This window comes from Eucalyptus grandis, chromosome 11 (assembly GCF_016545825.1).
Source record: "Eucalyptus grandis isolate ANBG69807.140 chromosome 11, ASM1654582v1, whole genome shotgun sequence".
NCBI lineage: Eukaryota > Viridiplantae > Streptophyta > Magnoliopsida > Myrtales > Myrtaceae > Eucalyptus > Eucalyptus grandis.
Genome location: NC_052622.1, coordinates 19,419,663 through 19,444,541, shown reverse-complemented (window position 1 = coordinate 19,444,541; position 24,879 = coordinate 19,419,663). Strand labels below are relative to the sequence as shown.

Here is a 24,879-nt window from a genome sequence, read left to right as displayed (position 1 = left end):
TTGGCGGCGACGAGCACAGGATCATATTGAGTCACGGTCATCAAGTTGGCGGAGTGTATTAGAATAAAATCAAATCGAGAAAGAAAGAATTCCGGGTTATTGAACCGAAGCGATCGTACTTACAAGCCATTCAATTATGTCGAAAAAATCTCATGAAAAAATTTAAAAAAAAAAAAAAAAAAGAAGGCGCGGCGCAACTTGGAGAAATGGGGCTCGCTTCAGGACGTACTCAAATTTTCGTCCTCACGAGGACGGGAACGACGACGACGGGTGCGTTTGGGAAGACTTTTGGGGAAAGTTTTGGGAAAATGCAAAGACCTTTGAGTTGAATGTGTTTTCAAAATGCAAATGTGTTTGGTAAATTGTAATTTAAAAGCGCTTTGTGAAGTACCTTTGGCTAAAATGGTGTTTGGGGGACAAAGGGCTTTTGTGAAAAAAAAAATATCAAAAGAAAAATAAAAAGAAAAACAAAAAAATGAAAACCGGCGAGGGCGGGCGGCATCCGGCGGCGGCGGCGACCCTCGGCGACCTCCGGCGACCCCCGATCCGGGGGCCGGCGAGGTCGCGCGCGCGCCGTCACGACCTCCGCGACCCGGATCGGGGCGGCGAGGTCGCGTGGCGCCGTCGCGACCTCCGGCGACCCGGATCTGGGCCGCGAGGTCGCACGCCGCCGTCGCGAGGGCGGCGTGGTCGCGCTCGAGGTCGGGGGACCTCGGCGAGGGGCGCGCCGAGGTCGGGGGACCTCGGCGAGGGCCGCGCCCGGGTCGCGCGACCTCGGCGAGGGCCGCGCCGGGTCGCGCGACCTCGGCGAGGGCCGCGCTGGGTCGCGCGACCTCGGCGAGGGCCGCGCTGGGTCGCGCGACCTCGGCGACGGCCGCGCCGGGTCGCGCAACCTCGGCGACGGCCGATCGTCGCCGAGGCTACGCAGCCCTCGGCGACGGCCGCGCGGGGGTCGCGCGACCTCGCCGGCGGTGGCGCGACCTCGCCGGGATGTCGGGCGACCTCGCCGGCGGTCGCGCGACCTCGCCGGTGGTCGCGCGACCCGAGCGGCTTCTTTAGGGGGACCTCGGCGACGGAGAAGATGAACGGTGATCTTCACAAGGGCGAAAACGGAAAAACAAATAGTTCGTAAGGATAATTTTGGAAAAAAAAAAATATGAACAGTAGTCATCTACTGAGAAAGGCTGAAATGCCCAAGGCAGGGGTACCCCTGCCTTGGGCTTTCAGCCTTCCAAGGCAGGCTTTCAGCCAAATGCCTTACAAAATATTTTGCCAAACACCAATTTTTAGCCCAAAGGGCTTTGGAGGTCTAAAGGGGTTTGGAAATGCTAATTCCAAACGCACCCGACGTCGACCGCCTTCCGCGCGCACGTACGTAAAAATGGCGGAACCTTGTCATAGATTTTCGCGACAAAACGGGACGTTGTCACCTGCTGCTCTAGAATCTAGAAACCCCCACCGTCCATCTCCGAAGTGGGGGGTCGCCACTATTTCTTGAATCGTCACCTCGGAGTCTCGGACACACGCCCACGAACTCGACCCTCTCTCTCTCTCTCTCTCTCTCTAACCTTTGCTCCGCATCTGGGCTCGAGGGTCTGCGCGCACGAGCCTCTCGAATGGCTCCCCCGTCCTCGCTGGCTTCGCTTCTGCTGATTTGCATGAGCGCCTTCGCGGGGCTCGCCCTGTTCGCCGCGACGGCGGCGGAGCCGCGGCACGCTTGCCCCGTCGAGCCCTTCCCGTTTCTCTACCGCTTGACGTCCCGGTGCTCCACTTCGATTCCGCCTAGTTTGCCGCTTCAGGTGTGTTGCTTCGCTTCGCTTTGTGCGCCGCGATGCTTTGCGATTGTCTCTGGCTCTGGTTGTGCTGAAAGTTTGCTTCTTTATGGTTTATGCGGGTGTTTTGTTACTCTGGGTGTGTTCTTTGATGGGTTTTTCGTCTTCTTTTTGCCTTCCTGGGTGGTAATTAGTTCATTAATCATTTCCTTTGGATGTGGAAAATGAAAACTTGCCACCCTCTCTCTCTCTCTCTCTCTCTCTCTCTCTCTCTGCCTCCACATTTTGGGTGGGTTGATCCTGAATTTTTTGAAGTTCTTAGTTTTGTTTGATTTTCTTTCTGGGTGAATGAGGTCCGAGAATATGGACATTCATAATAAAGATCACGGGTTGACTTTTTGTCATCAATCAGCTTTTGCCTCAAAATTTACGAACCCTTCAAGAATTGGGTGCCTTACTAGGAGGAGCACCAAGGCACAGTGTGGGATCTGAAATGGTGGTTATTTTGTCTTTTTTCAAAGTAGTGATTCTTTCTTCCTCATTTGACTTTTGAGGGAGCCGAGGCCTAGGCAGACAATGTTTGCGTTGTTCTAGGAGGCTCGACTTAGTTCATTCCGTTACATTGACTCTGACAGATGATAGATCAGTTTACAAAACTAGCAGCCTGAAACAGTTAATGCCTTATGAGATCTGGAAGAATTGGTTGTTCTGTTTTTTTGTACCGATGAGTGAAGGAAACTCAGTTATTTTGGGGGCTCACGTCATGATGAGCCATCGATGAGTATGGACCGAGCATATTTGGTCTTTGCTCCCATCAGACATAAGATGGCAGAGATCATATTTTCGGAACACTTATCTAGATGTAACTGTAAAATAAAAGTAGCCAATGAGAAGAATATGAAGCCATACCAATGTCCGGCAGTTATTGCTTATCATTTAGATAATCAAAACAACAAAGAAGAAGGGTATTGAAAATCTTATCCCCCGCCAACTGATCTGCACTCAATGCTCCAGCTGCTAGCCATGTGGCCCACGCTGCAGCTCTGTCTATTGATTCTGCTAATCATCCATATTCGAAAAAGCATTCAATTGGAGAAATTTGTGTATGCCCTGCATTCAAATGCAGAGGCACAATAACATATGAAACTCTCTAATTTGAGGTTAGCCTTTTGCTTTTCCCAAAAAGTCAAGGTTAGGTTGATTCGTTTGTTAATTGTTATATGATCCTGTATCATTGGAGGCAATACTCTTTAGTCCTCTCTCAGTGCCATGTGTTTATGTAGATTTTTCTGTTCAATCTACTTTAACATGGCCCTTGAGATTTTTCATGCCAATCGTGCTTCTACTTTACCACATTACACCCAATTACAGAGGAGTTCTGGTGTAGCTTGAGCATAGAGCTTCTGAGTTATCACTTATTTTTAAGTGGTGTTGTACATGTTATGATGAGAGCTTGTGCATCTGTCTGTTTCTTGCAACTGTATACGTAAGTGCCTGCAATTTTAGTTCTTCTAGCTAGATATGCCCTACCTTTTCAAGGTTGAAAAATATCTGCGCTTTCTTGTTCTGAGCAAATATTACATATTTTAACCTTCTTCCCCTGTCTACTTCAGGTGGATGGATACTTCCTCGATAGCATTGTGGCTTCCAAAGACAAAAATGCATGTGTTGCTTTGCTCCTCTATGCTTCCTGGTGTCCATTTTCACAGAGATTGCTTCCTATTTTTGATGTCCTTAGCTCCATGTTTCCTCAGATGGATCATTTGTTAGTTGAGCACTCTTCAGTTTTTCCAAGGTGCAATACTGCTCAATGATATGCTTCAAGCCTCCTTTGTTTTTGGTTTACATTGGAAATCTTTTCATGTTCCATTCCGAAGGTGGTATATTTCTGATATTATTGTTAATTAGTAGGAATTTGTGGCAAAACATAATAGTAACTGACAAATTTCTAGGTTGTGGTGAACTCTGCACTGTCTTTTCAAGGTTTAATGGGTAGTTCTTTTCTTTTTTTTTTAAATTGTGGAAGTTTTGCGGGGTTATCATTTTGATAGGAAGGGTCACACTTGGTTTCCTAGGCAAGGGGAAATGCAATGTCCTTTCTGAGATTGGAATTGCATCACGTGACCTCTTTGAGTGTATGGCTTTGTCTCTTTGGCATTCGAAAGTCATTTAGAAAACATTATGAATACATAATTTGAAATCAAGTGCATAGGGTTGTGCAGACCTCAGTGATAGCAATCCTCCTATTTTTGTTCGAAGACCTTGCACATGGCTGTAATAGAGGGTGATATCTGCCGTCAGTGGACTAGCTAGGATGTGTATGCACTAAATCCTTTGGGTGAGTGGTCGTGGGGGTTGGGGATGGTAAGGTACTCAGCATTTCCATGTGAGTTTGTCATCCTTTGTGAGAATATAATTTGACATACCATTTGGTTGGTTATAAAACTTGCATGTAGGGACCTTTAAGGTAGTCAGTCCATGGTGTCATCGCGGCTCCTTGTTTTTTCTTTTTTTCTTTTTTTTCCTAGTCTGGGTTGACATGCATACCTTGGACCAATTAAGCATTTGTAGAGCCTTTGATCCCAAATAGGGTATAAAGTGCATAGTAATCACTGATAATAATGCCTGATCCATTACAGCATAATTAATCTCAATAAAAATTATGTCTTTCCTGAGACGTTTTTCGCCTTGAATCCTTTTATCTAGTGATATTATGCTTTATTATGCAAAATATTGATTACTTGCTTATATTCATATCGGCGAGTTACCATGTCATGCTTGCTAATTATCGTTTCATGTGTCAGTGTGCTTTCAAGGTATGGAATCCATAGCGTGCCCTCAATATTGGTAATCAACCAGACTTCAATGGTGAAATATCACGGTCCAAAAACCCTCCTCTCTCTGGTGCGGTTTTATGAGAGAAACACCGGTAATTTTTTTCCCTTACTTTATTTTATTCAATAAAGATGTTGAGGATGATTTGTTCGCAGGCACTTGTGTTAGAACGCACTCATCCTCCTTTTCTTTAATAAAGTTAAAGACTGTGTTGTTGGACTCAACTGTTGAAGGAAAAGTATAGTCGTCGAAGCCACTTACTTTTTCTTTTCTTTTGTCACTTCCACGAATTTGCCTTGTATAATTAGCTCCATCAAGCAGAATTTGCCAAATATCAATGTGATATCTATCTTTGCGATGATACTGCAGGGTTTGAACCAGTTCTAGATTTCATGGAGGGTCAACTGACAGGTTTAAGTAGCAGTAAAGAATCAAGCTCCACGTCTTGGATTAGGAATAGCGGGACATCTATGAAGGAGATGATAATGAAAGATCCTTACCTGTCTCTATCTGTATTATTCCTCTGTCTGAGGGTCCTTATGGTCGGGTTTTCGGAATATTTGCGCGTGCTTCACAGGATTGATGTGAGAAGGGCTTGGAGGAAACTGAGACTCTGCAAGAACGGTAACTTCCATGTAGGGGCTAGGGATGCCCAGGTATGGGCATCTTCGCTGGCTTCTGTATCGAACCGGTGAATGTCCGGTGGCTAGTCTGTAACATTAATTCTTTCTGTTCTAAATAAATGGCAAGAGAATAGATCAGAGATTGGATGGTATAATTACCTCTCTCTCTCTCTCTCTCTCTCTCTCAATTGTCTTGTTTTGACTCCATTCTTCGGATGCACCTCTGCGACCATATTCGTGTGTTGGAAGGAAACGATGCTCGGAGTGGCAAGACCAATCTCTTTCCCCAAACTCTCAGTCACACCCCTACCCGGCCCTTCTGCATCATGTCGAATGACCACACATTTGTTTGTGTTTTGATACTGCAATCGTTTGACGATGAATGCGAAACCTATGTACTGTCCTATTATAGTTTGCCAGACTGTTGTTTTGACTTTGTAATGTGCCATACCTGAATTACCTCTTGGTATTCATTCTCCGCTGTTTTGCATTCACATTACAGATCTCAAATATTATCATCAATGAAAAGGACAAGTGAGACGCCACCAAAAAAAAAAAAAAAACTCAAATGGGGAATTAAACCCGAGAAAGAAAAACAAAAGATTAGCAAGCAAAAGTGTGGGTTAACGTGAAAAGTATATTTTAGATAATAAGGGCTGCCGTTCTTTCTTATATAACCAATTTTGAGATTAAGATGTGTGAATATATGGATAGTTCTCTCATATCATAATGGATTTGTCCTTTAATTTCAAGAAAACCCGTGTAAAATCCCAAATTGGAACTACGTGACTAATTTACCCTATATGAGTTTTCGCCTTAAGAAAAGTCTTAATTAGTATATGTACATTTAACGTTCATGTCAAATCTCAAACTGTTTAATGGAAAATATATTTGGAGTAAATATGTTATGAGATATCAATTAGAGATTTTCTATAAGACGAAAATCAATTTTGGATAAGTGCATCATGTGAGTACTAGTTCGTGATTTTTAAAGCAACCAACCTAATTTCGGATTAATCCGTTGTCTGCTGATTTGGCCAAGATTAAGGAAAAGTATTCAAGTAGCCCCACCTATAAACACTGAAGAAACCAAAGAAGATCCGAGTGGTTGGACAGATGCTTCTATCTCCTCTTCTCCTCTGTCGTTTTCGTGCCTTGCCAACTCCGGCAGAGCGAAGCTCATTTCGTCTGTCCTTCCTCACGAGAGGGAGAGACTTGTTTTGGAGCATCCTCTGTATATCTACCCTTCAAGGATGACCCTGACCCTGACCCTTCTTTTGTCTCCTTGGCAAGCGCTGTTAAAAGGTCGTCCAAGGACCCCACCTTAAACATTGCCACATTTTATCTTCTTCTTTTGTCGGTAGACTCTCTTTACATCGAATCGATGCACCTACCAATTTGAAAAATCCTAGACAGAAAAGGCCCGTAGGATTGACGACCGGTAAATCAATCATATTGTTCCGACCCCGGTAATTACCTCGTGCGTGTCGAGATGGAGAGATTGCCTTGCCTGCCTTGATTTCAACAGGTCAAGTTCAAACCCGGCGGCAATGGCATCAAACATATTTAACTTATACAATACAAACACTAGAAAAGGTTGAATGTGACGTGACTCATCATACTTGAGCTCCGGTACATCTAACCCAAATACATTATAAGCTTATCATGTACCTTGTCAAAAAAAATCCATAATACATCGAGGTCAAATTCAAATCAATGTGAATTGTAAACACAATAATAATGCGCAAACCCAAATTGTAATTCCTACCGTAGGAGTGCTACTCCTTTGCTCCAAACTCTCAAAAGTAAATAAAGGATACATTTATTTTGTGAAAAATGAATAATTTAAAAAATATTTTCTTAAAAATATTTATTTGTATCATTCATGAAAATGAACGATCGAAAAGCATTATCAACGCCAATGAAAATATTCATTTCAAGCAGTACAGATAATTATTTTTAGTAAAATATTTTTCTAAATAGTTCATTTTTTACGGGGCAAACGGACCTTAAAAATAAAGTAAAGAAAAGAAAAAAGAGAAATCCAAGGAGTCCAATCATAGTGGCTCATTATCCAGTGGGGGCCCACTTGGACCACCCTCCAATCCGTCATCTTCTGCAAGGATACTGGATAAGGCCCGGCCCCCTCCTCTCTCCTCTCTCTCTCTCTCTCTACCTGCTTCTTCTACGACCTTCGTCTTCCCCCGCCATCCACCGCACCAGAGAGAGGACAACACCGATCGACGATGGCGGCGATTCGCCAACGATCGCTTCCCTCCACGAAATGAAACGATCCCTCCGACCCCCCGCTTCCTCTCCAGAGATGGACACTGACGAGTGGGAGCTCCTCGCCGTCGACGGCCTCCTCGACTTCCACGACGACGGCCACGGCGGCCGCGTCTACTCCCGCCGCCGGAGCTGCCACTCCGAGAGCGTCCTCGACATGGACCACTTCCGCTGCCCCTCCCCGCCGGCGGCCCGGATCGTCCCCGCCGCGATCGGCCTCGGCCCGGAGGCGCCTCCGGCGGGCGAGGGGATCGCCGGCTCGCCCGCTGTGGAGGCCAAAGCTCCGAGCGTGGGAGGATCGGGATCGGGCTCGGAGCGAGAGGGGGTGTCCCGCCCTGTCTTCTTCAAGAAGGCCGCGAGGGACAAAAACGAATTCGTCGACATGACAGTGGGGGATGCGGCGGTGGCGGAGAGGGAGAGCCTGTGCTCGCCGCCGAGGATGAGGGGCGAGAGGGAGGCGGCGGCTGCGGCGGCGGTGAAGGGCGAGAACGACGCCGAGTGTGAAGCGGGAGGAGAGGTCCTGTGGGAAGAGAAGAGGAGCGAGAGTAATGCGGTGAACAACATACTGAAGAGGGGCTTCACCGGGATCGGAGCTCTGTGCTCGTTCGGGGTGGCCGCGGCGGCGACGTTCTGCGTCCTGATTCTCGGAAGCCGCCAGGGGAACAACAACAGGCGGAGCCAGCCGAAGCAGAACCTGCGCTTTCAGATCTACAGCGATGATAAGGTCAGAACAAAAACCTAGAAATTCGATTGATTTGTCAGTGCACGTTGTACTTTTCTTAGAATTCATCACATCGCTTGGCTTTTCCCATCAAGTAGTTGTGGCAATTGTGAATATAGTAGATATGGTTTTTTTGATGATGTTGCCGGCCTGGGCTTCGCAGACCACCCTGCCACGGTGGCCTTAAGGAAGCCTCCCTCCTTCGGCGGCGTTGAACCTAGACCAACTTGGCTGGCCCTTTAGATTAGAAAACAGAGCACAGCTATATGATGAGAGCTAAGTCCTTGAATTGCCATAAAGATAATCCTCAACTGAGTAATATGGCCAACAACAAGATATGTCTGTGGTTGGTGATGTTTTCACATTGAAAGGAAGGTTGAAGAAGATAGTTTTTGGTGTTCTCTAGAAAGTAGAAACAGGACTTGTGGCTTAATTCTGACATGTTGCAGAAAAGCTCTGTTTTTACATACTCGAAACACATAATTCTGATCAATGCCTCTTGTTAACACCGTAATTCGCCTCTTTGTTTTGTATGGACGTGTAAATTAGGTTTTTGCATGCTTGAAACCTATCGATTCTGAGTAGTTCGGAACTTGTGGTGCAGAGGATTGAGAAGGTCGTCCATCATGCTACCAAACTGAACGAAGCGATATCTGCAGTGAGAGGAGTCCCTCACACCCGTGCTCACATCATTGTTGGTGGCTATTATGATGCCCTTTGAAGTGGGACGCAAGAGGTCTCAGGATGGGATCCCCTGTACAGTAGCATTTCAAATTTCTAGTATCTTATAGTAAATCAGATATGCCATGGTTGTATATATTCTGTACGGCATATCGTTGATTGTATGATTATCTGCAACATCGAAGTCCGCACTCGGCGAGATTTCTAGTGCTGTATGTTGGGAGCTGATCTTAAGCTATATCCCTGCTGGAAAACGCATCAGTCCAGCCTTCAGTTTCATGTCAACAAGTCATAAAGCTGTCGTATAATATTTGGAGGTTGGAGGCATCTCCCTGTTGCTTTGATGACTCACGCTAGAGGAAAGTTTAGTGGGACGTGAGTTGGCAATGTTTCTTTATGGTCTGTTGTTGGCATGTTGACTCTTGCTGTTTAAGCAATGATCATGCGTTGCATAAAAGCTTGTACGACCCAGTTTGTCTGTCATGATGACTTTATCACTTGTTCAAGTGGTCAGTTCAGTCCATGAGGAAACCCCTTCGAATGGGTAGAAACGCCATTGATGAATTATCCGAGCTTCTAAGATCAAGCTAAACAGCCATGCCAAGACAGTTCTTGAAATCTGCCTCGTGTATCTTTAGTGAGACAAGCCTTGTTCGAGTGTCAGTCCAAGGTCTGTTTCTGCGAATTATGTGATGTGGGTGGTGGTGGTCGTAAAGCTAGAAGCCAAAAGTCGTGGTTGTTCACTCGAGAGGAATTATAGACTGAAGCAGAAAATGTTCCGATTGTAGGAGCGAAGGGTGTTCTGGGGACCATTCCACGAAGTTAGGAGTTATCTATATGAAAAATATACCGTGACAGATTTTTCTCTAAGCGCTATTTAGTATTACAACCCTTAGGGCTGTAAAGTGTTAAGAACGGGTCCCTCGTCATTTGCCTATTCTGTTACTGTTAATTTCAGGCTATTTTGTGAATTTATTGCTATCACGAGGGTGTCGATGATGGACGTTTACGGTCCTCGACATCAATTCTAGTATGTCCAGAATTGTTCATTCCCTCTTTTCGTACTTCCTATTATATGTGGAAACCTTACCAAGGTACGGACAAAAGGTGGTGGATGTGCTTCGTTTCTCCTCCAATGTCCATAGTCTCAATTTTGCATCGAGTTTTGTTTTTACACCTTTTTTTTCCTCACTATATTTATCTTTGTTTCTTGATTTTCCTAATAAATTCCTAAATTTCTCTGTTTTTTCTTCTTAATTTTCCTAATAAATGTAAAATCTTAAGCAATGCGGGTGAATGTCTAGTTATTCCGTATTACCAGAATACTTCACCGTCTTACATTTACGAGTGTGCATAACTTGTCAAAGCAAAGCTTGCTCGTTTTTCATTTTCCAGAAAATTGATGATTTGGAAAATATTATTTAGACATGTGTATATGATTTATATGGCTTAGAAAAATTAATCGGAACATATTAACATTTTCATTGATAATTGAAATAACATTTGTTCATTTTTTTTTTTTTTTTGTAAACGATATAGGAAATTATTTACGTGTCAAATAATAAGGTATTGATTTTTTCCTCAAAACCTAAATGCAAGCAGATGATACATGGAAATTGCCAAAGAGAAAGAAACTCTATCGGACACGATCAGCAAAAACAATCAGCAATAGGCAGGACAGATTGTTTTGTAAGCACCGCCATCAAGAGTACTTTTAAAAAGGAACTGGTTGGACCAACACATGTTCATGGACAAATGCATCGGATTAGGCCATCCTTGAAATGATTTTGCAAACACAAAACTTAGGTGGTCTGATGATACCATACACATCAGTCGTCAGACATCAAATATTTTACCACTTAGGATCTTAATGTTTCTCATATCGATGTTGTTTTGGCTATACGATAGCGTCAAGTTTTGTAGTGGTAGATGTTTGAAAGATCAGTCGGTGTGCATTTATTCCTCCTTTCTTCCGAAAGACGGTAATTGAATTCAATAACCATCCATAAGATTCAGCAACCATCATATGAAGAGAAAATTTCATTAGATAATGACTAGTTGGGAAGGGGGACAAAGCGAAAATAGAGACCGAAAAAAATGAGCAGAAGATAAAAAACCGAAGTACAGAGATATCAATCCTGACTCATCACTGATTCTCATTTTGCTTTCGCGAGTGACATGATGCACTAAACGGAGCAACCAATTCGTGAGAAAGATGCCGGTGGAAATCCGCACGCGAATCCGTTGAAACGAAAGCCAAACAAGACAGGGGACGGGTCGACTCAGACGAAGAGCCCGAAAGCGAGAGCACCGATCACCGAAGCAAGAACAGCGGGCACGAAGGCGGGGGCGTCCGAAGCCGGGCTAGGCGCAGGCGCTTCCGCAGCCGACACACTTTGGACGGCCGACACGGCCATCACGGCCATCACCACAGCCAAGAACAGTCTCATCTTCATCGCCTCCATTGTAGATGATTGCTGGCCGGCAAACGACAGTTGCAATACCAAACGAAAGGCTTTACCTTTAGCAGGCTCGATTCAAGAAGAGCAAGCTTGAAACTTCACGAGAGATATTGGGCGAGGAGTGTGAGATTATATACGCAAAACGAAGGGGCGGAGATAGAGAGAGAGCACATGGGGGGGCGGTTTCTCCTTTCTGGGGCTCTTTCGGAGGCCCGATTATAGTTGGAAGACAGGGTGTTGCTTCAGGCTTTTTGGTGTCAAGACAGCTAGTTTGACACCAACCCATGATAATCTTTCTAAAGGAATAAAGAACGAAAGAAGAGACAGGTACATTTTCCAATGCATAAGCATGGGGTTTCATGTCTTTGTTTATTCTTCATTTCTTCCTGGTGTTTTCTCTGTTGGATTCTATCTATACGCACTTACCCACCTGGACGTCTGTGTCAGGATGAACTACAGCTACCGGATGGTGGGAACGTACATGTGCCCTTTCATCATTGCTGGACGAAAAGGAACAAATAAAATGCCATTTCCATCGTTATGACTGAAGCACGGTCCACATTTACATCGAGCAGTGAATTGAGCGAGCCAACCATATGTATCCGACCAAAAAAAAAAAAAAAAAAACCATATGTAATATATGGCCCAATGGTCACAGCCCATTATAGAGCCCAAGCCCAACCCATTTTCCCTTTCTTCTCAATGGATAGTGCAAGTGAGCGTGAAAGGAAAGAAGAAGACGGAGGCGGCAAAAGCAAAGGAAGATAAAAGAAGGGCTCGTCCGTCACAGAGGAAAGAGACGAAAGAGAAGGAAAAAATGGCGCAGCGGATAAGCACGCAAGCCCATTCATCTAATCAAAGTACTTTTCAAAGTTAGGTCATACATACGAAAGTTATGTAAATTTTGAACTATAAGGTTCAATTGAGGAGTTGTCAAGCTGTGGATTTATATGAAAATGATAGTTTAGGACAATGTGGAACTGTAGAATTTTGACAAAAACCGATTTAGAAGTACAGTTTGATTAGAATGAATTTCTAAAGTTTCGCGTGCAAATTATACATAACAAGCCATACGCATAATAGACAAAAATGAATGTTCGTTATAAATAATTTTCTTCGTTAGTGCTAGAAGTCATTTTATCGATGAATTAGCATAATTTGGTTAAGTTGTTCATTAGAATAGTACATTACTCGAATACAAGTACATCGGCTTATATAACCTTTGTAGTTTAGTTTTTAGCAAATGACATTATCTCTTTTTCAAATTTATAAAAATTCATATTTTAAAAGTGATATAAAATATTTATATAATGAATCTAGAAATGACGTTTTTAGTTGCATAAAATTGGATCGAGCATTTACTAATTTTTTTGGTCAAATATTGTTTGTTTATTAGAAATGGCAAGATATCTTTGGATTATGGTTTGAATTAATTGCCAGTAAATAGTTTGTAAAACTTTTAAGAAAGAATCATAAAAAATTTCATAATTTATTAATGTGGTTTATGAAAGATTCTTTGATATAAGTTATGTGATTTTCTTAGTAAACATGAGTTTTGAGACGACTTCGATTTTGGTTGTGGCTCATTAGGGTGCGTTTGTTTGCGTTTCGTTTAAAAATTGTTCCAGAACGAAATAGAAAAAAGTGTTTGCATTAGGGGGAACAATTTTGAACAAAACAACGCGTTTAGTAAACTTGTTAGGAATAAAAAATAAACAGAAACATATTTGGTAAATTTGGATAATTTTTTTATTTCTTTTATTTTTCTATTTTTTTTTTCTTATTTTTCCTTTTTTTCATTTTTCTTTTTCATTTTTTTTTCTTCTTTTGGCCGGTCGCCGGCCAAGGCCTTGGCCGGCGACCGCCGGCGAGGGTCGGCCTCGCCTTGATCCGGCGAGGCCGAGGCTCGCCGGCCGCCGGGCGAGTCGGCCTCGCGGTCGGGCGAGATCGAGCTCGCCGGGCGGCGCGAGGTCGGCCTCGCCTTGATCCGGCGAGGCCGAGCTCACCCGGCGACGGGCGGCGCGGCCTCGTCGAGCCACCGCCGGGCGAGGCGAGGCTCGCCGGCGGCCGGGCGAGGTCGGCCTCGCGGATCTGGGGGCGATCGAGGTCGCCAGGCCCGGCGCGAGGCCGACCTCGCCCGGCCATGGTGAGCCTCGCCGTGGCTAGGCGAGGCCGCCCGGCCCTCGTCGGCCGGGTCGCCGGCCATGGCCAAGGCCCGGACCGGCCAAAAGAAAAAAGAACAAGAAAATAAGAGAAAAAAGAAAAAAAAAGTTTTCTCAAAAGTGTTTGAAACAAGAAACACAAAATTTGTGTTTCTTGTTTCTGTTTCTTTTTTGTTCAGGAACAAAAAAACAGAAAAAGTGTTTAAAAACACAAAAGAAATACAAACAAACAGGCCCTTAGAGGCGAGGTTGGTGTATTACAATCACATCACTATGACTAGAACCCATTGAGGGGGTAAGTAAGCATATTGTTACTAAGACGTCCCTCCGAGCCAAACCACCGGGAAGACCTAGTTAAAGAGCAAACTTAGGCTATGTTTGGTAACACTCTTGAGAATAAGCTGATTCTATTCTTTTGTTCTCTATAAAATAAAAAAAAATTCATTTGGTAAATTCTTATTTTTAGGAACAAAAATTCAATTTTTTGTTCTCGGGAATAAAATTGAAACAAAATCAAGTGGTAAAAAAAAAACTGCTCCTTATTCTTGGGAACAATTTTCTAATTTTTCTTCTTTTTCTTCTCCTCCTTCTCCTACTTATTTTCTGCTGGTTCTCCTCCTACAATTGCTTCTCATGCTCCTTCTACTTCTTCTTCCTTCTCCTCCTCCTCCTCATCCTTCTTCTAGACGAGGGCCGGCGACCTCGGCAAAACATCACCAAGAGCCATGGTGAGGCTTGGCCTCACTAGGCCACAATGAGGCTAACCTCATGCCGCCTAAGCAAGTCGAGCCTCACCGGTGACCAGGCGATGCTCACGATGGCTAAGCAAGCCTTTGGTGAGCTCACCGGATCTCGTGAACCCGATCGTTGGTCACCGCTATGATCGACGATCAACCACAAAGAAGGAGGAATAAGAAGAGAAAAGGAAAAAGAAAAGAGAGAAAAAAAGAAAAATATAATAAAAGTATTAAAAATTAAAAGAAATGAAAAATATTAAGAGTCCTACCAAACACATTTCTATTTCAAGAATAAAGATTTTGGGCAATTACCATACACCTTTAAAAACCCAAAAATTGTCCCCCGGAATAAAATAAAAAAAAATCATTTATGAGCAAAAATTGTTTCCAAAATAGAATGGTTAGCAAACACACCCTTAGCCGCCTTTGCCACGAGCATTAAGTGTGACCATATTAGACATTGAGCACAAATGAGTCAATGGAATATACCATTAATGTACCATTAACGTTTGACTTGATTTAGATCATTATTACAAATTGAATATTGTTGATTGATCTGATGCGTGAAAAGTTTTGTTTGAAGGATATCATCCATTTTTTATATTATACAGAATTTTAGATTAAAGAGTTATGATAACGTTTTATAAAAATATATAATGAATGTTCCTTCCGCTTAGAAACAATTATTACTCACCAGATTATGATAGCTCATTCCATTGTCATACTTACCTTTTAGGTTCTTCAACTAGCCACAAATAAAAACGGTATGAGGACATTTTAATAGTGGAACTTTTGAGTATGAGTTAATTTTATTTAAGATGAACTTATTCATTTACTTGTCAGGTGGAGATGTATATATATTTTTAATGGATAATAAATCTTTGATATTGTATCCTGAAGACTCTTTTATCAAATCAATATAGATGTATATATTTCAATTACAGATTGATGAAGAACGGTTGTGTCATTGCATGCCATTGTCCCTGTACTTGTAGAATTGAGTATGTAACACTATACATGTAAATTTTCTATCACGACAACAGAGAACTTTTGCGGCATCGAGAGATTGCGTTCTGACCACCCCAAGCAATTCTTATTGTCAGCTGCATCCTGCGGGACGAAGACAAATCTAGGATCATGAGGCTACTAGATAAGCATCATGCCACAGCACAGACGAATGGCATAAAGGAGACCATGTTCACAGCACAAGTTTAAGACGTCAACAATAAGACGGAGCAGAGCTTTTTTACTACCTCAATCAATAAAACCAGTTCTCAATGAAGTAGAAAACCTCATGGCTTTTAATGCACGTAAAGTTAGAAGTATAATGGTGGTGAAGATCCACAAAGATTTGAGAAAAAAAATGGTCCAAAACATTTACGTAAAGGGAATTCAGGTAGAGAGAAGGCCTCGACCAACCATCACAGATTTCAAGCACAATGTCCAATTACCAGATAAGACCAGTCATATAAGGGGATAAGAACAGCTAATATCCACATTAAGGTTGTATAGTGTCATATGTGAACTCTATTCGAAGCCCTCTTTTCTTTTCTATTTTCTTTTATTCTGGAATGAGACAACAGGTCCCCAGAAGGGAGCCATCTGCTATATGATATGCTGAAACGAACAGATTCCAGAGAAATTATTACCAGGACATGTGCCGCTCTTTATCCTTTAACCGCACTGTCAATTGTCTTGAGCCTTTGCAGCTTCAAGCATTTCCACTACAAGGGTCTTCACATCCCTGAGAAATGCAAGATTAATTCAACTTCCATCAGGGAGGTGGTTGTGTTGGTTCAATAGATGAACTAAGAAACTAAGGTTCCCCCCACACTTTTTAATTGCATACTGTTCTAGCGTAGTCAAGTGTACATGTTGTAACCACAATCAAATAAAGTTCTGCAGAAGAATCATCATTGATCAAGAAATCATGAAAAGAAGATATTCACAAAACTAGTCCTATTTTTGCTGACCAAATGAAGCTGGCCATTCTTAATTTTATTTTTTTCCCCTTCGGGAGAGGAAAAGAGAGAGCAAAATCAATGTATACAGGAACTACTAAAAAAAGGTACCTGAAAGTTCGAAGAAGAAAAGGTCTAATATAAAGATGACAACAAGGGTAGGGATAATACAAGATCAAGAAGCTACTGCGCTTTCTGCAATAGATTTGCAAATAAAAGCCTCCAAAAGTCTTTTAATATCTAAAAAGCATGAAATCATTTACTCTCCCTCACATAACATTCCGTGTGCATTAAGATTGAGATCTTTATAGCTATCCATCAAAATTCGCAAACCTGGACCACCTCCAAGAAAGAAGGCAATGTTTGACAATTTATGGCATAACCCCAAGAACAACAGCTTTCAACAGAACTTTACCAAAAAAAAAAAACAGCTTTCAACAGAAAGTGGGACCAAATTTCTTAAGTTAACTACTAAAAGAGGGGAAGCTTATTATCGCCACGGATGATTTCCACACTCCCTACTTAAACAGTCGATTTGGAGTAAGAGACAGGAGCTATGATGCAAACAAAAGAAATAAATAACTTAAGAAATTCAGTCCTAAGCACTGATTCACTTGGAATGCCCTTAAAATTAAGGGAAGCCAATACAAAAGATAAAGGTTTACATTGGCCGAGGAACTGTTCAAAAGTTTTGCACCAGGACACAAGAATATGGACAAAACTCTAAACTAATCCATGAAGACTTAATCTGCCACCTTATGTACTCCATTTTGACTATGGCACAGTTAAGTGAATCACATTACCCCCATGTCCTATATCTATTGCATCACATGCAACAACAAATTGAAGAGAAGCTCAGAAGTCCATTTTGAAAAGAATGTGAAATTGCCGAAAATGCTTGAAAAAGCAACATAAACCAGAAAATCAACCTTACACAAAGGTCTAGGAGACATGTTAAATGTAAAATGCCTTACTTCCGATCTGCAGCTTGACGCGGAAAAGGGATTCGAAGCTTGAAATTACTTCCTTGACATGTTGCCTGACAAAAAAAAAAGAAAACAAAACCCTATGTGAGAGAAAAGGAGAAAACCAAGCAGTAGAACAATGTGAGTTAGCTGTAGGTCAATGAAACTGAAGGATTATTTGTACAAACCACAATGAACTTAATGATGAATTTCTTGAACTATCAAAGAAGAAGGTGGGGAAAAAGAATACCTTGACACTAAAGCCCAGGCTATCCAGATCCAGCATGTAAGCAGAGTCAACCTACACAAAAACATACCTCTGTTTCAAAAACTTTACATCCAAGAGATGCCAATTCATATGCTGTTTCAAGCCATTAAGTTATTACCACAAAACAACAAGATTACAAATCTTGACCTCATTCTTTCGCATCAGGAACAAATATGCACATAAACGTTGTGCTAGTATTAATAAATGCAAAGAATCAGAACCTTGAATGTTTGTCACGCACACTTCACCCTTTAGTTGATGGAGCAAAGATGTGTCTTACAAATGCAGATTTAGTACATGAAGATATGGCAACATGGAGAATATTATGAATATAGGGTAAAGTAGCGATGCATTCAATCTAAAAATCTATACATTTAAGGTTCATACTCAGATCGCTATTAGCATATGAACCATATACTTTGGTAATTCCTAATGCACATAACCAACTAAGCTATTATTTAGTAGGAGGAAAGCACATTCTGGGTCAACAATCAGTATATGACACCACAGGTGAACCACATAGTTATCATTATCATTAGAAAAGGAAATCTTTGATTTCCATATGCCTGAGCAGACAGAGTTATGCAAAATGATTCGTAGGAGAAATGAACATCACAAAGAGATTAGAGATATGACAAAGAAGCTTGAACCACAGACTACTGGGAATACTATACAGGCACTCCAGAATTATCTCAGACACATTACTCCTTTCGTGCCTTTGAACTGTTCAACATACATTATCATCCTGTGCACTTATATTAATGGTTTAAAATTCACATCCATGTCTTTATCTAGTGACTAGACTTTTGAGCCTTTGATCCACCATATGACACTCTACAAGCTGCAACTTATCAGCTAATAAAATTTGTTTTCCAATCACACTTATAAAAGCGAGATGTAAGATTCATACCGGAATAGAGGTCCAGTGTCTCACAATGAGCTTGGTATCTTCAGCATGGTCCCTATTCATGTGAGACTAACAATCAAGGAAATTGGATTAATGAGGGAAAATCATCATTATCGACAGGGATCAGAAAACTATCCAATTTGCATTTACCGTAACAGGCTTAGTAAACTGTGCGATCGGGTCCACTTTTGAAGCCTTGAATTCCTCCCTGGTAAACTCTGAATGTGATGAAAAATTAAATATTTCAGTTGGTAAATCAATAGTGCATGGTCTGAAGTGCCAAATGAAGCACCATGGAAATGCATACAGTACTAAAAATTAGGAGGATTTCACCTCATTCTTTAAAGACATAGACTAATACAGAGAAAGCCAGGACACTTACCTCCGGAACCTAACAAAGCTGTTGCCACGCCAGAAACATATCGCACGGCTTTTGGTTCAATGCGCATAAATTGGAAGTCACCAAAATCAACCTTCAGATTAGAAGGGAAAATATAACAAGCATCTTTAGATAGTTCAAAATCAGAAAATCTTATCAGATTAAAAGAAATAAATTACCCAAAATGCATTTGGATGCTTTGACAGATATGCAGCACGGACACTTTCTGTATCTTTTTCAGGGACCTACACAATTGACGGCTCACATTTACCAACTCTGGATATAAACATGACACTTTCAGCATCAGTAGGAAAAAGTATAATAGACTATAAAACTCACACTGACAGCATCACCGTGCAGAGTGATCACCAAATCAGTCCTATCCTCAGGATCTCTAGCAACTAGAAGAGAGCACTTGGGATTAGCCAAAAGGTCCTGCATAAAGTGAGCTCTCGATAGATTAGAGTGATTTTCCGAGACAGGGATAGTGAAATTATATCAGCGAAGCAGGAAACTTGAACAAGCTTCTGAAAAACCCAAATCATATTCACAGTGGACAAGGAGCTAAACATGATTTACAAATACGATTGCTTAGGACATGGTCAAATTATTTTTAAAGTAGGTCTACCTATAAAACAAAACAATGTCTAGATGACTAGCACCAAGAAAAACCAATGGCCGGCAAAAATTATAGGTTTCCAATCTAATCAAAATGGCTAGTGCTTTTTTTTACTCATTTTAATCATCAGATTAACTATACTTATTTTTAAGATGTTACACGCACTTGTAGCACACATCCAATGTTAATGAACAACGTAACAGGAATTTTTACACATTTTAAATATCATCACGTTAACTAGACACATGCCACATTTAGAAACTATTTAACAAGATTCCCACGCAAGAGACTCATACACTGTCACAGGAGCATGTACAGAAATCCTCTAGCATGGAGATTTTATAAAGACTCATTCGTCGAAGTCGAGATTTAAAAATTAAACCTTAAAATGGTATGCCAGGCTGCTGATTGCTAGTATTGGAGATCCATCTGCATCACAAGCAAAGTCAACCATTGAACCAGATGGATAACCATCAATTTTCTGCAAATCAAAAGAGAGTGCAATCAGTTCCTCGTGTGCCCTAAGGACACAGACATGATCAATGCATAACGCGAAAAGTCAACAATGGGAACAACGGTTATTAATCAGGAAACATTATTTCTCGCCAGGAAAGACTGACATTGAACATATACAACATGCTTCGTTGGGCACAAAACAAGTAAAACATATACAAGAAAAAGGAACGGTGCTGTGACATGGCAGAGAAGACAAGTTCCCAACTATTGCCCGAGAAAATCAGAATATGCTGCCAAGTCCAATCAGAATTGTCAAGAACAGAGAAGAACCCAACCAAGTTTTACTGTATTGGTGCACTCAGGTAGAAGCTTTTTCCAAACAATGATTGGTCAGTCAATCTTCCAACATAAAACTCACATGAGAAAGCGTGGAGAGCATGCCGCGCACACTGCAATCGAGCACCGTCCGGATCTCCTCCACAGGCGGAAGCCGGGCCGCCTTTTCCTGCAATACCAAACACCCAGCAAAATACTGTAATCAGAGAACCCTACTCAAACACAGAAATACATCTCCAGAATAAGGACGTCCACAACCCACATCACAAGGGAGCAATAAATGTTAGATTTTTCGAAAGTCAAACCAAAGGCACTACGAGAGAATGATAGACCAATTACCTGATGAGCTTGAACTAATTGGAAAACATCGACCTCGCTCTTGGGATCTCCAGGCGACACAGTCTGCTCTCGCCACACACGCACGCACACCCACATTCAAAAACCAGGGATTAGTACCCAATTCCATATCGATCGAATCGCGTTGACCCACCAGTCGCTTTACATCTCTAATCACGCGTACCAAAACGGGCAAGCAAAGGAAGACCGGGAAAGAGAGCAAGGAATCAAAAAGGAAGGAGCTTTGGCGGAGGAGAAGAAGCCAAGCAAACGAACCTGAGCGGACGAGGCGGCCATGGAAAGAGGGCGAAGGAGAGGGGAGAGCTTGGGAGGTCTGCTGGGAGGGCAGAAGCGGAAACGAAGAGGGGAGAGAAGGAGTGGGCCGCCATTTACGCGGGTAAGTAGAGAGAGCGAGGACGAGCAGGGTGACGCCAGAGTCATCATCTTCGCTTGCTTCTCGCGCACAACGCTGTACTGCCCTCTCCCACCAGTCCACCTAACCTCCTCTTTTACAATTTCAAAAACTCTCTTTCTAAACCTCATTTATTTGGTCTGTTTAAAAAAAAAAAAAAAACCTCATTTATTTGGAACAAGAAAATGTCAGCAAATTAAATAGGAGAGAAAAAAGTTTCAGCAAATTAAATAGGGGAGATTAAGATAAGTGGTTCCAAAGTCTGTCTATATTTCCAGAACCTACCCAAATTAGTTCCTCAATTTTCGAGAATCAAGACCTACCATGTGTGTTCCAGAATTTGAAAGCTATTCTTTTATTCTCAATCTCTTGAAATAATGTAAAATTACTCTACAATGGCCAAGATAATCTCATTTTGCTTAAAAATAATCAAGTTAATTGGGCTTGATCAGTGGCTGGCACTTTGATTACATGCCCCTCATTAGCAGGACTTCATATTGTTATGGTGCTTTAGTGAGGAAGTATTAGAGTTCATGGTGTGTTTGATCTTCAGTCTTCTATTTTTCTTATATGTTTGGAAGTTGCAAATTGAGGTTTGATCTCATTAGCTCTCATTTGTGATTGTAAGAGAGATTGCGATTGGACTGGTTTGTGCATTTCATTGAATGTGTGATGAGCAGTTTCCTGAAGTTGTTCATGTAATTAAAGCAAATGAGAGATTAAAATCTAGATTATCGTCATACATGCTGACATACTAACATACTAAGAATCCACGAAATAATATCAATCTTGATTGGATTTTGCTCAAATACAAATGAGAACTTCAAATATACATGTCTTAATCAAAGTGAATGAAGATAGATCATTCAAACCTCACATTGAGGACATGATTAACAGTTGTGAACAACAAGCAAACCAGCAATAAGGTTCAAGGTTTCTAGGTTTTGTTGTTGGTGATCTTGGCCAACGAAGAGGTTTTGAGCAAAGTATGAGCTATCTGTGCTCTCCTGGTCGGAAAACAATACACAACCTGGTTGATGACGATGGAAACGGCCAGCAACTGATAAGTAACGAAAAGTAACATCTGGACTCTCGAGATTTCAAAGAGTCAAATAATGCACAACACAACTTGATTGGTGACGATAAAAGCGGCCGACGATGTGATAACTTGTAAGTCACAAAAAGTAACATCTGGATTCTCAAGATTTGAATGAGTCAAATACTAAGAGTCACTCTTAGGCTCCGTTCGTTTCGCGGAAAATAACTTCCAGGAAAATATTTTCCGAAATTTCCGGTGTTCGGATGGCAGAAAATGCACGGTCAACGGAAAATATTTTCTGGTCAACAGAAAATCCCTCTTGAAATCGTGGAAAATGATTTCCTCTTTTGAAAAGAGGAAATCATTTTCCGAAACTCTCGCGCGAGCTCTCGCGCTTCCGCTGCTTTCTCCTTCCTTCATTAGTTCTCGTTCTCTCTCTCTCTCTCTCTTTCTTGCTCTCCCTGCTGCGATGGCTTCGACAACGTCCGGAGAAGGGATCAGCCTCCGCCCTCCCCGGCCGCTCTTGCCCGCCTGCTCCGGCCGGGGCGTCGTCGCCGTCGCGGCACTCCGCTTCCCCGGCGGCTCGAAGCCGCCGGGAGGATCCGGCTCAAGAGGGAGCACCGCGGCGGCGCGGAGGCTCGCGGGGAGCCCGTCATCCCGAGCCGCTCGTCGTGCGGCCGCGAGCCGTGAGCTCGTCGGATCAGCCGGCGGAGCTCGCGGCTCGCCGGATCTAGCGACAAAGCTCGGGCTCCCGATCCGGGCGAGCTCGAGCTCGTCGCATCCGAGATCGGCGCGCTCGGGTGAGATCGGCCAAGCCTCGAGCTCGCCGGATCGGGCGGCGGAGCTCACGGCTCGCCGAATCTAGCGGCGAGCTCGAGCTCGATCCGGCGAGCTCGAGCTCGTCTCAGATCCGGCGAGCTCGGGTGACATCGGCCGAGCCTCGAGCTCACCGGATTTGGCCAGGGTCTTAGTCGGCCGGGCAACCGGCCATCGTCGGGAAGGAAGGAGGTGGCGGCGGCGGAAGGAGGAGGAAGGAGGCGACGGCCGACGAAGCCACTCGGGAGGAAGAAGGAGGAGGAAGGAGGAAGGAAAAGAAAAATAAAAAATAAAAAATAAAAATTTCCATTTTAAAAATATAAATAATTAAAAAATCATTTTTTAAAAAAATATAAATAAATAAAATAATTTTTTTGGTCAATTAAAAATATTAAAATTCAATTTTTGATAATTTTTTTCCAAGAAAATGTTTTAGCTAACGAACAGTGGAAAATATTTTCCACTCAAATTTTAGATTTTGGCCGAACACTAGGAAAATAGAGTCATTTTCTGGAAAATGACTTCTAGGAAAATGTTTTCCGAAAACATGATATTTTACGTGAAACGAACGGATTAGAGATGGAAGAATTTCTCTTCTTCGCTCAAGCCTCTACCTACGAACCTCACTTATATTGTAAATATTTGTTAATTTCTATTTTAGGATTACATAGTTCTCAAATTTACTTACTTTAAAACCATGCTCATCCCTAGGAGAGATGATTTTAACTTGGGAAAAAGTTACGAAAAACCCGAACTTTGCCCAAAATGATACATTTACCCTAAACTTTTTTTGTAACATAAAAAACCTTGAACTTTAATAAGCGTGACTCATTTACCCCAAACTTTTTTTGTGACACAAAAACCCTGAACTTTTGTTATGTGACACATTTATCCCAAAATTATAGGGCATTTTGGTCTTTTCTTTTTTTTCTTTTTTTTTCTTCTCTCTTCCCTCCGGCGTCCGGCGAGGGCGGCCCTCGCCGGCGTTGGGCAAGGATCACCCTCACCGGCATTGGGCTAGGGCGGCCCTCACCGGCGTCGGGCGAGGGCCCCCGCCCGCATCGTGTGAGGGTGTCCCCGCCCTTGCCGAGACCCGGCGGGCGGGCGGCCCTCGCCGACGCCGACTTCCCTCCGCCATGGCCGGCGGAGGGAAGAAGAAGAAAAAAAGTAAAAAAAAAAATAAATATATATATATAGAATAAAAGACAAAAATACCCTTGATGGGATAAATGTGTCACGGTTTGAAAATTTTAGGGTTTTTCACGTCACAAAAAAAAATTGGGTAAATGTATCACTTTTGGCAAAGTTCGGGATTTTTCGTGGCTTTTTCCCTTTTAACTTTCACTTCCTTTTTCTTCTTAGGATGTCGCTATTTCCACTATTAACTAAATCCATCCCGTTTTCTTCATAACGATAGAATTTTCCTTAATTATTAAATTGCACTTTAATGCGGTGATCTCAAATTTACTTATTTTCCTCTCTTCTTCTTCTTCTTTTCTATTTATATGTAGGACGCAATTACCATAATTAAAACTTTCACATATTGAGGTTTTGTTTGTTGCTCCGTGTATATTTAAGACATTATGTTTTTTTCATTGTTAGATTTTGTTTCCATATATAATGGGATGATTGGATGAAGAAAAAAAAAAGAACCTTTTGAAGATTTTCACAGCATAGTTTTATATTCCTACATGAAATTTTAAAAGATAAAATCTAATTAAATAAAAATATTGCATAAAATGATAACTTTTTTTCAAGAAATGCGGGTGATATCTCATTATTTTGGATTGACAAAAATTAGTATCATCCACGAAATGTTTATACAAAAAAATCAAGGTGTCTTATTATGCATGATGTTTTTAGTGAAATCATCGAAAGTGACTGCCCAAATAATTATTATCACTATTATTATTATTTTTTTTTTAAAGGCAATAATTGGCATATACAATGCGAGGTTATTTAAATTAAAAGCTCGACGCTATTCGGATCATCGAAAAGGCCGGACCCAATTAGACCCGAGGCAGACTGGCCCGGCCCATCCATGCCCGGCCCATCCCAGCCTGACAAATATCCACACTTACAATTGATCTTTTCCTGCCACGGGCA

The 24,879-nt window shown here is 42.1% G+C and overlaps 3 protein-coding genes across 3 annotated transcripts; 2 read left to right on the top strand and 1 right to left on the bottom strand.

Moving 5' to 3' along the window:
• Positions 1–1,376: 1,376 nt before the first annotated feature.
• LOC104425274 (5'-adenylylsulfate reductase-like 5) lies at positions 1,377–5,416 on the top strand. Its single transcript, XM_010037926.3, has 4 exons — positions 1,377–1,799; positions 3,386–3,567; positions 4,577–4,701; positions 4,977–5,416. The coding sequence occupies exons 1-4, from the start codon at positions 1,617–1,619 to the stop codon at positions 5,300–5,302; spliced, it is 816 nt and encodes a 271-aa protein (XP_010036228.1). The 5' UTR covers positions 1,377–1,616; the 3' UTR covers positions 5,303–5,416.
• A 1,948-nt stretch (positions 5,417–7,364) lies between these two features.
• LOC104425273 lies at positions 7,365–9,382 on the top strand. Its single transcript, XM_010037925.3, has 2 exons — positions 7,365–8,240; positions 8,842–9,382. Exons 1-2 carry the CDS (start codon positions 7,515–7,517, stop codon positions 8,956–8,958), a joined length of 843 nt encoding a protein of 280 aa, XP_010036227.2. The 5' UTR covers positions 7,365–7,514; the 3' UTR covers positions 8,959–9,382.
• Positions 9,383–15,166: 5,784 nt separating this feature from the next.
• Positions 15,167–21,049, bottom strand: LOC104425271. Its single transcript, XM_010037923.3, has 13 exons — positions 20,783–21,049; positions 20,510–20,572; positions 20,253–20,339; positions 19,761–19,859; positions 19,099–19,194; positions 18,939–19,004; positions 18,763–18,853; positions 18,531–18,598; positions 18,384–18,449; positions 17,456–17,506; positions 17,215–17,279; positions 15,929–16,023; positions 15,167–15,389 (listed from the first exon to the last, which is right to left on the bottom strand). Exons 1-12 carry the CDS (start codon positions 21,047–21,049, stop codon positions 15,966–15,968), a joined length of 1,077 nt encoding a protein of 358 aa, XP_010036225.2. The 3' UTR covers positions 15,167–15,389; positions 15,929–15,965.
• Between the last annotated feature and the right edge of the window lie 3,830 nt (positions 21,050–24,879).

Excerpts from the sequence above, each read along its gene's own strand:
- LOC104425274 (XM_010037926.3), top strand. The coding sequence starts at position 1,617 with ATGGCTCCCCCGTCCTCGCTGGCTTCGCTTCTGCTGATTTGCATGAGC. Across the intron at positions 1,800-3,385 it reads CGCCTAGTTTGCCGCTTCAG|GTGGATGGATACTTCCTCGA; the intron begins GTGTGTTGCTTC and ends TGTCTACTTCAG. Across the intron at positions 4,702-4,976 it reads GTTTTATGAGAGAAACACCG|GGTTTGAACCAGTTCTAGAT; the intron begins GTAATTTTTTTC and ends ATGATACTGCAG.
- LOC104425273 (XM_010037925.3), top strand. The coding sequence starts at position 7,515 with ATGAAACGATCCCTCCGACCCCCCGCTTCCTCTCCAGAGATGGACACT. Across the intron at positions 8,241-8,841 it reads AGATCTACAGCGATGATAAG|AGGATTGAGAAGGTCGTCCA; the intron begins GTCAGAACAAAA and ends CTTGTGGTGCAG.
- LOC104425271 (XM_010037923.3), bottom strand. The coding sequence starts at position 21,049 with ATGAGGTTTAGAAAGAGAGTTTTTGAAATTGTAAAAGAGGAGGTTAGG. Across the intron at positions 19,005-19,098 it reads TGCACGGTGATGCTGTCAGT|GTCCCTGAAAAAGATACAGA; the intron begins GTGAGTTTTATA and ends TCAATTGTGTAG. Across the intron at positions 17,507-18,383 it reads GACACTGGACCTCTATTCCG|GTTGACTCTGCTTACATGCT; the intron begins GTATGAATCTTA and ends GTTTTTGTGTAG.